General features: G+C 38.4%; 2 protein-coding genes across 5 annotated transcripts; one reads left to right on the forward strand and one right to left on the reverse strand.

Moving 5' to 3' along the window:
* Nucleotides 1-4,015: 4,015 nt before the first annotated feature.
* LOC144707615 (uncharacterized) lies at nt 4,016-6,813 on the forward strand. 4 transcript variants are annotated; one of them, XM_078580822.1, is made up of 6 exons: nt 4,017-4,470; nt 4,756-4,838; nt 5,023-5,154; nt 6,046-6,163; nt 6,285-6,408; nt 6,589-6,813. In XM_078580822.1, the coding sequence occupies exons 1-2, from the start codon at nt 4,074-4,076 to the stop codon at nt 4,788-4,790; spliced, it is 432 nt and encodes a 143-aa protein (XP_078436948.1). In that variant the 5' UTR covers nt 4,017-4,073; the 3' UTR covers nt 4,791-4,838; nt 5,023-5,154; nt 6,046-6,163; nt 6,285-6,408; nt 6,589-6,813. The 4 variants fall into 4 exon arrangements, with proteins under 4 accessions (XP_078436950.1, XP_078436948.1, XP_078436949.1 ...); XM_078580823.1 differs by having other exon boundaries at nt 6,285-6,373; XM_078580824.1 differs by having other exon boundaries at nt 4,016-4,474; nt 6,285-6,813.
* A 212-nt stretch (nt 6,814-7,025) lies between these two features.
* Nucleotides 7,026-10,981, reverse strand: LOC144707540 (receptor-like serine/threonine-protein kinase SD1-8). Its single transcript, XM_078580708.1, has 7 exons — nt 9,634-10,981; nt 9,109-9,258; nt 8,897-9,036; nt 8,249-8,444; nt 7,942-8,179; nt 7,709-7,859; nt 7,026-7,509 (listed from the first exon to the last, which is right to left on the reverse strand). The coding sequence occupies exons 1-7, from the start codon at nt 10,898-10,900 to the stop codon at nt 7,291-7,293; spliced, it is 2,361 nt and encodes a 786-aa protein (XP_078436834.1). The 5' UTR covers nt 10,901-10,981; the 3' UTR covers nt 7,026-7,290.
* Between the last annotated feature and the right edge of the window lie 2,051 nt (nt 10,982-13,032).

Below are 13,032 nucleotides of genomic sequence, written 5' to 3' on the forward strand. Positions count from 1 at the left end.
TTAAATCCTTTTTTATGTTTTTTTGCTCCATTATCTCCCCCAATCATTTGGAAACTCTACACATAGTAAATTGCATTGAAAAACAATATCAATTTAGAGAAAGAGGTGGACGTGAGGTTGCATAAGCATGCAGGCAAATATGTATTCACAGATGACAAGATATTGCATTATATATTATATGCCCAATCCTACTTTATTTCTTCCTTTTGGACTTCATAAAATTTTAATGTTTGTGATATTTGATCTCTTCTTAGTATTTCCTCAAAAAGATGTTGTATGTCTATAGGTTATCTTACTCAAAAATATTCCTCTTATAATTTTAATTCTAATGATTTTTTGCATGATATTTGATTTGTGGTTGAGTGAAATATTTTACACTTAATTTGTTTGCCAAATTTCCCCTGATCCTTCTCATATCTATTCATCTATTAAGTCACTAATAAAAATGTTCTTCCCTACAACGTGTAGGATGCAACACAAAAGAAGTGGGTGGCTAAAGTTGTTTGGTCTTCAGGGAGAAGACCCCAGCCTGATCCGTTTAATTAACTTCTCCCATCAGGTCAGTCCTAGGTTTCTTCATTTCTGCGGCATGATTTACTTCTGAAACCTAATAAAAAAACTGGTATTTACTTTTCTTCCGTTACTGGCTTTTACCCCATGTTTATTCTCTCCCTCATACAATTTATTCTTTTATTTTAAATCATACCACTACCTTAATAAATAATATATGGCGATTTGTCCATCTCATTGAGTTGGCACTGCCTTAAAATCATTGTAACATGACTGAAAAAATATTTAATGAATAGTTTTTGTCGTGATACATATTGAGTTTAGTTAAAACATTTTGCTTCCATAATTATATTTTGATATTTGGCCTTACCTATTTCTCTACATATTCATCTCATGAGAGGTCACCTTTTGGATTTATGATGCATGATGTTTTCCCTAGAAAGTGCTCAAATATAGTTGGGTGAAATCAAAAAATTTTCAATGGATACTACATCAACAAATAAATTAAATCCTCATGGATTTATTATAATCCTCAAAGTAACTTTCCATATGATTTTACAACTATAAAGCATAAATATCTTTTCTTCAATAGTTTTCTTCCTGTCAGTTTAGACGTAATCTAGACATTTTAGGTCAAAAAATCTATGAGGCTCTTTCACTGTTTGAGGTCAAATAGGGAGAAGATATTTTAGTGAAATTGAAATCAACTCTAATCATATTTAACATGATAAATAAATAGGAAATTACATAATTTTTTTATGAACATTAAATGCATAAATAAATAGGGTAAAGGAGTCACAACATACTAGTCCAGATAAAATTCCTAGTTCATTTCCAATAAAACATAGATTTATCAAAAAACTTATCTTATAAAATTTATCGATTGTTTTGAAGAAATGGACATCAAATTTTTTAAAAAGGAAGTAAAAGCTTGACCACTACTGCTTAATCAAGAGTCAGAGTATTCAAAATTTACGATATCAGACAAAAGAGATTCACATTTCCAATAAAATCAAGAATCTATTTTTTGAAACCCTTGCTAATATGTGGAACCCTTTTAACTTCAAAAACTAACCTACATAATGTCCCCCTTGGTGGATTGAGACTTCGGTCACTTTCATCCTTCAAATATGTTTCCTATGAAAGTTCAAATGCAGAACAGACAAGGCTTTCCAGTGCTTCGCATTGGCTTATATCCAACACATGCCTTATGCCACCTCTCCAGAGTCGGTTAGTTCTATGGGGAGTGATCTTCCATTTTCTCCAGAGTGGAATGTGACAGAGGCAATAGTCATCCCAGAAACATAGTACCGATCACTATGAATAATGAACTGATATGAATGTACTTAGGTAAATGTATCTCATTGGTATTTAAATCATTGATTTGAAGCCAGAAGAATATTTGTAGTGAGCCATGTGAAAAATATTTAACATGGTGGAGCATTCACTTTCCAATTTTAGCCCAAAATCATGGGTTAATCAATCATTTGGACAACATATGTTTATTTATCATAATTTCTGCTATTGCCTTTGGTTCCCCCCCCCCCTCACTTTTGTATGAAGTCCAATAATAATTAAAATAAATGAATGTAAATGAATAACTCAAGGACCTATTAAAAATTAAATACAAGAGGACAAATAAAAACATGTAAGTGTTACGATACTGAAACCAGTGAATATCATTCATAAAAGAAGGTATTTTTGGTTTACTGTTACTTTTTTACTAAACTCCTGTTAAAAAATGCTACCATTAAATGGTATCAAAAGAACATCATAATCATCAAAATGTATCTCATTTTCCACACTAAGTACAAAGGATGTTGTAACAAGTTGATTATAAAATATTAATGCATAGTTGTAGTATGGAGAATCTTATGAAATTAGAGTTTCTTACTTAAGTGATCACCATTTTCACGCGACAAAATGTATGTTTTATGATATATGCTTTTTGTGTGACCTATGAGAATAGCTTCAATGAGGAAAGTGGTGTTTCGTTCTACACTCATTTAAACAGTATACCTGAAGGTTAGTGAAGATTCTCCCATGGCATTACTCCCATTCATCAAGAGCCATTTAAAAATGAAAAACTGCATATATTGTTTATGTTTAAATTTCCAAATTATAGTTCGATTGCAAGCCTAGCAATACATGACACATTACTATTCAATGATAGAAATTCTATTGAAACAGATTCATCTGTAACCCAGCTTAAAGACGGTTAGGAGAGGATCTTTGCAATTTAGAAGTTGTTAGTTGCTCCTCTAATGTAGATGGTGGCTTGAGTGTCTCACGTTCTGCCTAATCTAGGGACCATAGCCTCCATATACAGGTCCCATATGGGGAATGCCATATTACAAAACTACCCATAAAGGTTTTTGTAACTAACCCAATTTCTAAAATATTTTCTACACCATTTTAGTATTATGTATTATGTCTTAATCCCAATACGTATAAAATCACATTTAATGTAACATTTAAGCTTTTCAATAACCATGGATGTAAGATGACATGTGTTAGCCCGCATATAAGATATTATTATGTGCTAGCTAGGAAAAACAATATGATTATCTCCACAACCGTACATCACAACCTGGTGAACTCAAAATTAGATGTTATTATAGCATAATATATTTTCCACAATCACATCCATTATCAATTGAACACATGATCATATCAGCTTTCATTAAAATTTTATCCAGATAAGCCAAAAAAACCACATATCTTCCTTTGACGAAGGACATAGATCAGGCATGGATGTGAATACAATCAATCATTTCCGTATAACTATTTACATGAATACGGTCAAAAGCACAAAATGAAAACTCCCACTATGATTCATAGTTCTTCATAAGGAAGAACACTCAGATGACCAGAATATTGTAAAAACACTTCGCGCTTTGTCAACATCTTCCCACTTTGAATTTTCTCCTTGATTACTAGTTACTTGATATCTTTATGCTTAGACATGGTCGTAATATATTGGAGAATGACACAGCTGACTTATTGTCACAATATTTACTGACGGGGTTTTCAATCCCACTCAGAATCTGAAGTCCAGGAATAAACTTCTTAAGCCACAATGCTTGATTGGATGCCGCATACATTCTTATGAAATCTGCTTCCATGTGGAAGTTACTATGCATGACTATTTTGAATTCCTCATCCTCCACCAAGCAAAAAAGTATAGCATGAGGTGGATCTCCTTGTATCTTGGTATTCAGAAAATTCATAATCAGAATACTCAATGATCTGGAAATTATCTGACATCTTGCACATGAGCATGTAGTCCTTTATTCATTGTAAATATTTCATGGTTCTTTATGTTGCTATGTAGTGATCCATTCACGAATTTCTCAACTATGCATGTATTATCTGGATGTGTGCAATTGTGCATACATCATCTATACTACTATAATAGGAATACATGTGTGCTTCTGGCCTCTGATTGGCTGAGAGAGAACAGTGAGAGTGAGAGAGAGGAGAGAGAGAGATATTGAGAAACGGTTGAGAACATTTTCATCTTCGACAGTTTTTTCCTGTGGAGAACGTTTGGGGGAGTTGAGATGGTGCCCGCGTCCGAGCTCAAGGGAAAGGCGGAGGAGTCGCAACCCGGCGTTCTCCACAGGAGCTATTTGGAGACTGCAAGGTGGGCTTTTTCCTCTCCTCTCAGCGCGATTGCCGGAGACCTGTCGTGGAGTAGAGGCACTACCACTCGGGCCCGATCGGAGCCTTATGGCGAAAACTGGGTCTCGCCGCCACCGGGGAGAGAAGGTTTCTGGCCAAGCCGATGGCGACGTGGGCCATCTCCCGCGGTCCGATATGGGGATGCACGTGCGCCGAAGAGCCCCAGGGAAGACGGAACAAGCAGTCGGCCTGCTCCACCGACGGCCCGGCGTGCGAGGAAGCCGCAGTCGCCGCAGCGCGGGTGCTGCTCGGTGGAGGCGACCTTCTCTTCGATGTGTAGGTCTATAATCCTTCATTTAACTATCGTTGGCTGTTGTTTACGAGGATTTCTCTGCGATTTTTGTAATCGGCGCAGTTTAGTTGCTCTGCTGCTCTTAGGGTTCTTTCTCTTTTAACGGGTAGTGCTTATTTTCTCAATTTGGCTGGGGTTTCTGCTTGCTTCTTCCACATTTTGGGTTATATTTTATGAGTGTGCATTTTTTGCCTGCTTTTTTGAGATGAACTGCCTCCTAATCGAGAATCTATGTCTGGTCATGATTATGATTTTGTCTCTCTTGGCAGGTGGAATTGATGTGTTGCGAGTGGTGATCTTCTGAGTTCACAAATAGACTCTACGATTTGCATTATCTGAATCTATTTATACGGTGAGCAGTTTGGAATTTTCAAAAGTCATTTTTGATTAGATCAGTCGAAGACTGACACCAGTGGATATCAATCAACTGTTGAACTTTTTCTTCATTCTGATAGTTTAACTGCGTAAAGTGTGTTAATTTCGTGGGTTATTGAATCCCTAACTGTCAAGTTGTTATTCTGATATCTTTTACACAGTTGATGCAGCTTTTGGTCGATATGAGAAAAAGAGAGTGGGGGTGGGAAGGCTTGGTGACTGCTTCGATCGTCCTCCATCGATATGAGATAAAGCGTAGCCGATTTTCCTCTAGCGATTGCTTCGAGCAAAAGGTAATTTCTTCTAATCTCAATCTGAGATCCCAAATTTCGATTGAGAAGCCCTAAATTTTGATCGAGAAGCCCTTTAAGTTTCTTCTGAATTTTGCTCTAAAATTTAGATCTCAGTGATAAAGAAAGATGAAGACATCGAGAAAATTTCTGATCGATGGACATCAGAGTTCTCCATCAATCAGAATCTTTTCATCAAACTCAAAATCTTTTCATCGATCAGAAGTTATTTGCTCTAAAAATTAGATCTCAGTCTCTCGATCGAGAGCCAATCATTTCGGTCTAGAAATTCGTATTCTGGGGGGGAGTCAAAATTTTCATATTCGATCGAAAGCTCTAATTTTTAGTTATTTTATTTGTTTCATACTCCAATTTTTAGTTGTTTTATTTGTTTCATAAACTGAAATGTTTGGCTCATAAACCAAAATTCAAATGTTTGGCTCATAAACCAAAATTCAAATGTTTGGCTCATAAACCAAAATGGTTAGAAATTCGTATTCTGCGGGGAGTCGAAAATTTCATATTCGATCGAGAGTTCTAATTTTTTATCTAGAAATGACCGAGAGTAGTAAATTTTGATCGAAATGATTCTGATTGATGGAGAACTTTGATCGAGAAAATTTCAATTTTTCTGGAAATCCCTAAATTGTGAATGAAAAGTTCATATCCATACATTTTGACTGCGAAGTTCAAGTTCAATCTGATAGACAGCCCCAAATTCTGATTGAAGAGTCCACATCCGATCGAGATCCCAACATTTTGACAGAAAATTAACTTTTTTATCGTAAAGTTCAGATTTTGATTGTGGGGTCCTAATTTTTTTCCTTCTCTATTGCCCTAATTTCTTCCAAGCGAAACCACCATATCTGAATTAAATCAAGTATGTATCCTCAGATCTGCAGATGATACTGAGAAGAAGTGGAAGAAGAAGAAAGCGTGAAGAGGGGGGCTATTTCCCCCTTTTCAGCGTCACCCTTGCTTACCATCAGGCGGTCTTGCTCTCAATATATCAGTAAGTTCTTCCCTTGGATCAAATGAATGACACAATCGGTATTTTCAGCATCATCAATTGTGGTTATTTGACAGGTTTGAGTTTGATTTCATCTCTGTTCATCTTTTTTTTATGATGTAAGGTGGCAGCTGGCAGAAAAGACAACATCGCAAAGTAAAACTGAGGTGAAAGGGTTCTACAGGGATAGCATATGGCTACACGAGTCAAGAAGTGATGACATTTTTCACCAACGAGTTATTCAAATTGTATTTTATGCAATGATTTAATACTGGTTTATCCTTTTTGTTTATTTTTGAAGTTTTCAAAATCTGGCGATGATTTATTGTTAACATTTATGATTTAAAGAATTCTTTAAATCATCGCCAGATTTACTGTTAACATTTATGATTAAAAGAATTCGAGATACTGATTTCCTTCTCTCCCAGGATGAGGACGGCCCTGCTTCCTCTCTCTTCTCTCTCTACCCAAGCGACCATTGCCAGCGGGCTACACTAATACTTTCAATGCACAATGCATAAGGAATGTTCTGCATTTATTTACGTCATTGACTGCGACGAAACTTGTCTCCATTAGCACCAGGGTTATTTCCTGTTTTGTAATTTGCATGCCAAATCTTTTGAGAATTTTCTCTACATATGCCTTTTGTGACAGCTAAAGGACAGTAAGATCATGGTGCATCCGTATGCCTAGAACAAAGGAAGCTTCACTGAGATCCTTCATCCAACAAATAAAACTTAATAAATTGTGAAATGTACATTTGCTACTGAATGGCTAAGACAAGCATGCCATCAACTACCTATGAGAGTATGCACTTCAAAGCCGTCAAGATAAATGTACGGAAGATTTTTGAGGTGGAATAGAATGAGCTCTGAAACTGTTTTTATATTCCATGAAGAGGTATCAACGGTGAGTACACTCAGGGATATCAACACGCGAGGGACTCGTTCATGAACAAAGAAACGCATACATATTGACGAAGAAGTAAAGTTGCAAAAGTGCAGACGGTAAAAACTAAATAGAGTCAGCGCCTGGACTTCAGCGTCTTCACCCAACCGTCTTTTTTTGCTCCATTTTAATGGAGTCTGACATGCATGTAGAGGGGAAGCAGAGACTGAAGCAGAAACCCTTTAGAGCACAAAGCCTGGCTTTTTGGGTTCTGGCAGGGGGAATGTTTCACAGGACAGCATAGTAGCAACGGTTGCCATTGAGGGTCTGTCCTTTGCTTCTTCTTGCACGCACAGAAGTGAAACTTGTATGCACCGAAGAACTTCATCAATTGGACAAACTCTAGTTAGATTGCCATAGATCAAATCAGCATGATGGCCATTCTTCCAAAGCCTCCAAGCCTGGAAAAGTGCATGAATTTACTTTAGCTAGAAAATAATCAAGAAATATTCCAAGAGAGAGTTTTTTAACGCAAGTGGGAAAAAGGAAAAATAGGAAGGAAGGCGGCTGGGAAGATTAAACCTGAAAAATTGGCAAATTACTAAAACCATAAAAAGCAAAAAACGCCAACATAAATTTTAAATAAACATGTGTACTTACCTTTGACAGAAGGCTTTCCTCCGACTCCATTTCAAACACTACTCGGCTTCGATTTCCAGTGATTATCTCCAAAGTAACCACTCCAAAGCTGAAAACGTCGGACTTTGTGGAAATCACCCCATCGATTGCATATTCAGGCGACATGTATCCGCTATTCAGTGAAATCCCCCCCAAAAAACAGAAAAGATTGTCAGATTTTCAATTTTTTTGGTAAGGGAAGAGAAGAAACTTACTGGGTACCAATGACTTCGTGGGTCTGATGCAGAGCTTGATCTGCGGCGAAAACCCTAGCTGTTCCAAAGTCAGCAATCTTGGGAACCATCCCATCATCAAGAAGAATATTCCACGGCTTAAGATCTCCATGTATTATAATTGTTCCAACATCATGGTGAAGGTACGTTAGTCCTCTCGCTATTCCTTGAACGATGTCAAGACGTGCTCTCCATCCAAGGGCGGGGCGCTTGCTTTCATCTGGGAAATTAATCAAGACTTTCTTCAATATAAATTCAGTCAGTTTTGAAGAGAAGGGAGATAAACTACCAAATATGAAGTTATCTAAGCTCTTGTTTCTCATTAACTCATAGACGGCCATCTTCTCTCCTCCTGCAACGCACCAGCCCAGGAGAGGGACGAGGTTTCTGTGCCGGAGCTTTGCCATGGCCTTTATCTCATTCTCGAATTCTGCTGCCTGTGCGAATTTCTTCACAGCAATCTCCCTCCCATTGCACAGGACTCCCTGTCGAATATATTTTCTTTCTTGGTCAGCCCCTCGCACCGATGGAAAGTATTAGTTCTACTCAGAAAACCTCTCTCTTCTCTCTTCTCTCTTCTCTCTCTCTCTCTCTCTCTCTCTCTCTCTCTCTCTCTCTCTCTCTCTGCGTCTCTGACTCTCACTCTGTCTTTGTCTCCGTCTCTCTCCCTGCGCAGCTAACTCTCTCTCTGTCTTTGTCTACGTTTCTCTCTCTGCGTCTCTGACTCTCTCTCTGTCTTTGTCTCCGTCTCTCTCTCTACGCCTCTGACTCTGCCTCCGTTTATCTCTAGATCTATCTATCTATCTAACTATCTATCTATCTATCTGACTGTCTGGATATCTATTTATCTGTCTGCCTATCTATCTATCTCCCTCTCGAGATAAAAACACGAGGAGAAGGCCCGTAAAGCCTTCATAATGTCGTCAGAAATGAATACCTTATAGACTTTGCAGTGTCCACCTTCCCCAATCTTATTGTCGGGATGAAAGTTTGATGTAGCCGCCACAAGGGTTTGGAAATCAAATGTCAACTTAACTCCACAATCTAGGAAAATCTGTGCGTGAGTGGCTAATTTCCCTGTGAACCATAGCCAAGAAAGTCTTCAGTTTACTCTACATAAACGTCTTGTCAAAATTTAGCGTTAAAAACCTTCTAGATCGGCGTCGTCTCCCGTTCTTCGTCTTTGCGTGACTAGAGAGTATAGGCAGAGTAATACGATAATCGCCCCAGAAGCTGCTAATCCCGCGATGACCGAGGAATCCTCCAGGTGCTTCCTTGTTTGCTTGTTCTTATTATTCTCTGAAACACCCAACAAGCAATTTGACAAAGCCAAGCTGAGTCTTAATTTTAAAAAAAAAAAAAAACTTGTCTTTATTGTCAGAATCAAATAAATTATTGATTCAGAAAAGCAAGCGAAACGTTTGCAATTGATCTGATAACAACTGATTACAATGATCAAACATTTCCAAATAAAAACATTTAACGATTTTTTTTCCTGAGATGGAAGAAAAATCAGGAAACAGCTTCTTTGATGGGCATTCAAGTTGTTTGGATGATTTGGCAATGATTAAGATGAAAAGTTAACACCCTCTATAAGCCAAGCTTTTAGCTCTAACTCGAATCAGGACAGCAAGAACAAGAGGAAGAAAATGAAGCGGTCAAGCTAAGACATACCGAGATACGACTTTGGCACCCTAACATAAAGATCGTGCACCTCAGCTTCAAGAACCCTAATATCCAGCATCTCCCCTTTCCAAATAATACACCCGCCTCTCTTGTCCGTGACGTTGGCACTTGCATAGGCAGCACAAGAGCAGTCCCTAGCACACTTCTTCTCGCACTCCGTCAAAGTCATGTCCATAACCACCTCAGAATCCACCAAGTGCGGTAGCTTCACGTCCTTCATAAGAAGAAACCCATCTCCCCCATTGGAATCAGGCAACGTCCTTCTAACGCATCCCCCAGAAAACTTCTGCCGATTCCACTCTTCAAGACTCTTCGGCTGATACCCATCAAGGCATCCACAAACAGGAAAATTACTCATGTTGCACACGCTGAAAGGACCACAAGCGGCAAATAAATCGCACTCGTCTGCAGGCATGAAGGTGAAAGTCTTCCGCGTGCCGCTAACCAAGTCGATGATCACTCTCTGAGCCAACCCATCATGGCCCACGGTCAAAAACGATAATGTCGAGTTATCGTTCATCTCTACGCTGTAATCCGCCTCGTCTTCTCTAATCTCCATCAAGAACTTTAGAATAGGGTTGGGCTGAATGTAAGGAATACCCACGAAGCGCATGCCGTTGAAGTGCCCAGAGCTGATCTTGATTCGCTCTCCGTCCAAGCCGAGGACGCGAGGCAGAACGGCGAAGTCCATCTTCATGATGTGGGTGCCAGGAGAGGGGTCGTCGGCGCTCTTCCACCCCGCTATAAGGCGGCTCTGATTGGTCCTTCTGTTAGCGCTGAGCTTCGTTCCAGGAAGCAGAACGTGGGTGGGCTCGTCTATACTCTGCCATATTATCTCCCCGTCATGTCCCCTCACGGCTAAGTTGCCTGTCTCGTGAAGCTTGGCGATGGGGAGAAGGCCTGGGTTTGAAGAGCCGGGAGAGGACCAGACGACGCGGCCGCCTGGCCTGTCGATGAGAATTAGGCGGCCAAAGTCGTCCAGGTGGAGAACGCCGGCTTTGCCTTCTATTGGGGTGTATTTGTTGGCGACCCAGACGACCATCTCTGGAGATGGGTCCTTCAGCCAGATGCCCAAGTACCTCTTCTTTGAACTCCCCGGGCTGAAGAAGCCCATCTCGAATCTCTTTTCTGCTGAGAGCAGAGTCTCCCCGTCTCGGATCCATTGCCCTTGCCGTAGTACTTCCTCTTGATGAGAAGATCCGCAGGACAAGAGGAAGAAGAAGAACAGTAGGGATGAGCGACAACGGAGACCCATCGCTCTGAATTGAGCAAGAACTCCGGGAAAAAAGAACCAAGTTCGAGAGAGAGAGGGGGAGAGAGGGACCAAAAGAGAGAGCGAAAGAGAATGAGAAATTTATAAATAGACTGACAGACAGATAGATAGAAAGATGGACAGAGAGATAGATAGATAGAGAACAAGAGAGAGAATGAAAAATATATAAATAGACAGATGGACAGATGGATAGAGAGATAGACAGACAGACAGATAGACAGATAGATAGATATACAGACAGATAGATAGAGAGATATACAGACAGATAGAGAGAGATATAGACAGACAGACAGATAGATAGATAGACAGATAGATTGATAGATAGATATACAGACAGATAGATAGAGAGCGAGAGAGAGATAAATTGGTGGGGAGAGAGAGATGTATTGACGGCTCTAGAATCGAAATCTTGGAGATATTAACAGGACGGCTTTGTATTCAGTGTGAAGGCATGTGAGGGGGGCCAGTGGCCCTCGCTTGATCACCACAGAGTGGCGTTGACATTTTAGCGTCGACGAGACGCAATCTTCTACCTCTCACTGCTCACTTGCCCATTACGGTGGGCAACTTGGAACCGACAAGGCAGCATTTATCATTGTTTTCGTTGACTTTTCCTTGTTGTTCATTGGATGGTTGCCCAGCTGCCAACTCTGGTGAAAGAGTATCACATATAGCTCAATAATATGCGTCTCTTTGGTGATGACTAAGCGCATCGACCAATGCTACCCCAACTCTTTCCCCAGTTATGTCACACGTGGGGGCTTATCAATTCCCTTCTACGAATTAAAATTTATCTTTTGCTGATCTATGGTCTATAAAATAATTTATCTATCATCTTGCCACCACCCAATGATTGGAGTGCTTATTGAATGATAACAGATATGTAACTTAAAATAAATGAAGCGGCCCCTATCCTCCAGCTTCATTTAAATATTGGACACCATCTGGTTCGTAAATTTATATGTCATGCCATCTGTACATATAATTAAGGTTTATCATTGGTCTCAAATGTAACTCCTAGAGTTAAAAAGATACATATGCAGTAATACCGAGGAGACCAAACAAGAAGTGGTAAAGAATCAACCATAAGTAAGACAATATCTTGAATTTATAGAAGATCGGCGCGAGAGAATACTTCTTTCCTGTAGACAATATCTTGAATTAATAATACAAGTTATTGTGCTTATCAATTATTCACATTTATTTATATTTTCCAAAGCATCATCCTTGTCTTCCTATTATCCATTACTTGTAGCTCAAGACATGGAAATGAGCTGTGAAATCTCTCTAGCTCTTTAAAGTATGGGGTAAAATGATGAATAATCATTCTAGGAAGATATATTTGAAATTGAATAGCATTTAACAAATGCATATCATTATTTATAATTCATAAAAGACATAATTTCATCCATGAAGAACTCTAGTTTTCCCATGAGTTTTTTAGGTCTACTACTATTTTTTATTTTAAAAAGGAATCCAGGTACATATGTTTCGTGGCTTTTAAATCTCTTATACTTGGACCTAAAAAATTTTAATATTATATATTTATGAAAATCCATGATAAGATAAAATTATAATAAAATCATAATTCCAAACGTGATGTCTATGCCTGAAACTTCTATTTTCATCTAGGGATGTATAGCATATTCCTAAGAGGGTATAAAAGTAGTGTTGAAATTAACAGAGAAAACGGTCCTAAATAATTTATTAAATATTTAATTTAACTGCATACCCAGTTTTTCAAGTAACTTCTTGAACACTTCAGTCAGGTTTACATTCAACATTACAATCATTTAATCCCGAGTATGTATTTCATTAATTTTTCTTTTTATCCAACCCATTAATTTCCTGCAGAATCATGCCAATCATCAAATACTACATAGTCCCAAACTATCTAAAATGATTTTATAATAATTTAATATAAGGATATGATAATTACTAATATTTCAAAAAAATAAAAGACACAGAATGGGAAAATAGCTTACTCTTTGGACAAATAAAAACTAAGCTTATCATTATGCCTTTCTAAAATATTTGCAAAAACTACTTAAAAGTTATGTATAACTATGATTATATATAAAGAAGAAAATTCATAACATAAAATAAGTCAACCC

The sequence above is a fragment of the Wolffia australiana genome, chromosome 9 (assembly GCF_029677425.1).
Source record: "Wolffia australiana isolate 7733 chromosome 9, ASM2967742v1".
Taxonomy (NCBI): domain Eukaryota; kingdom Viridiplantae; phylum Streptophyta; class Magnoliopsida; order Alismatales; family Araceae; genus Wolffia; species Wolffia australiana.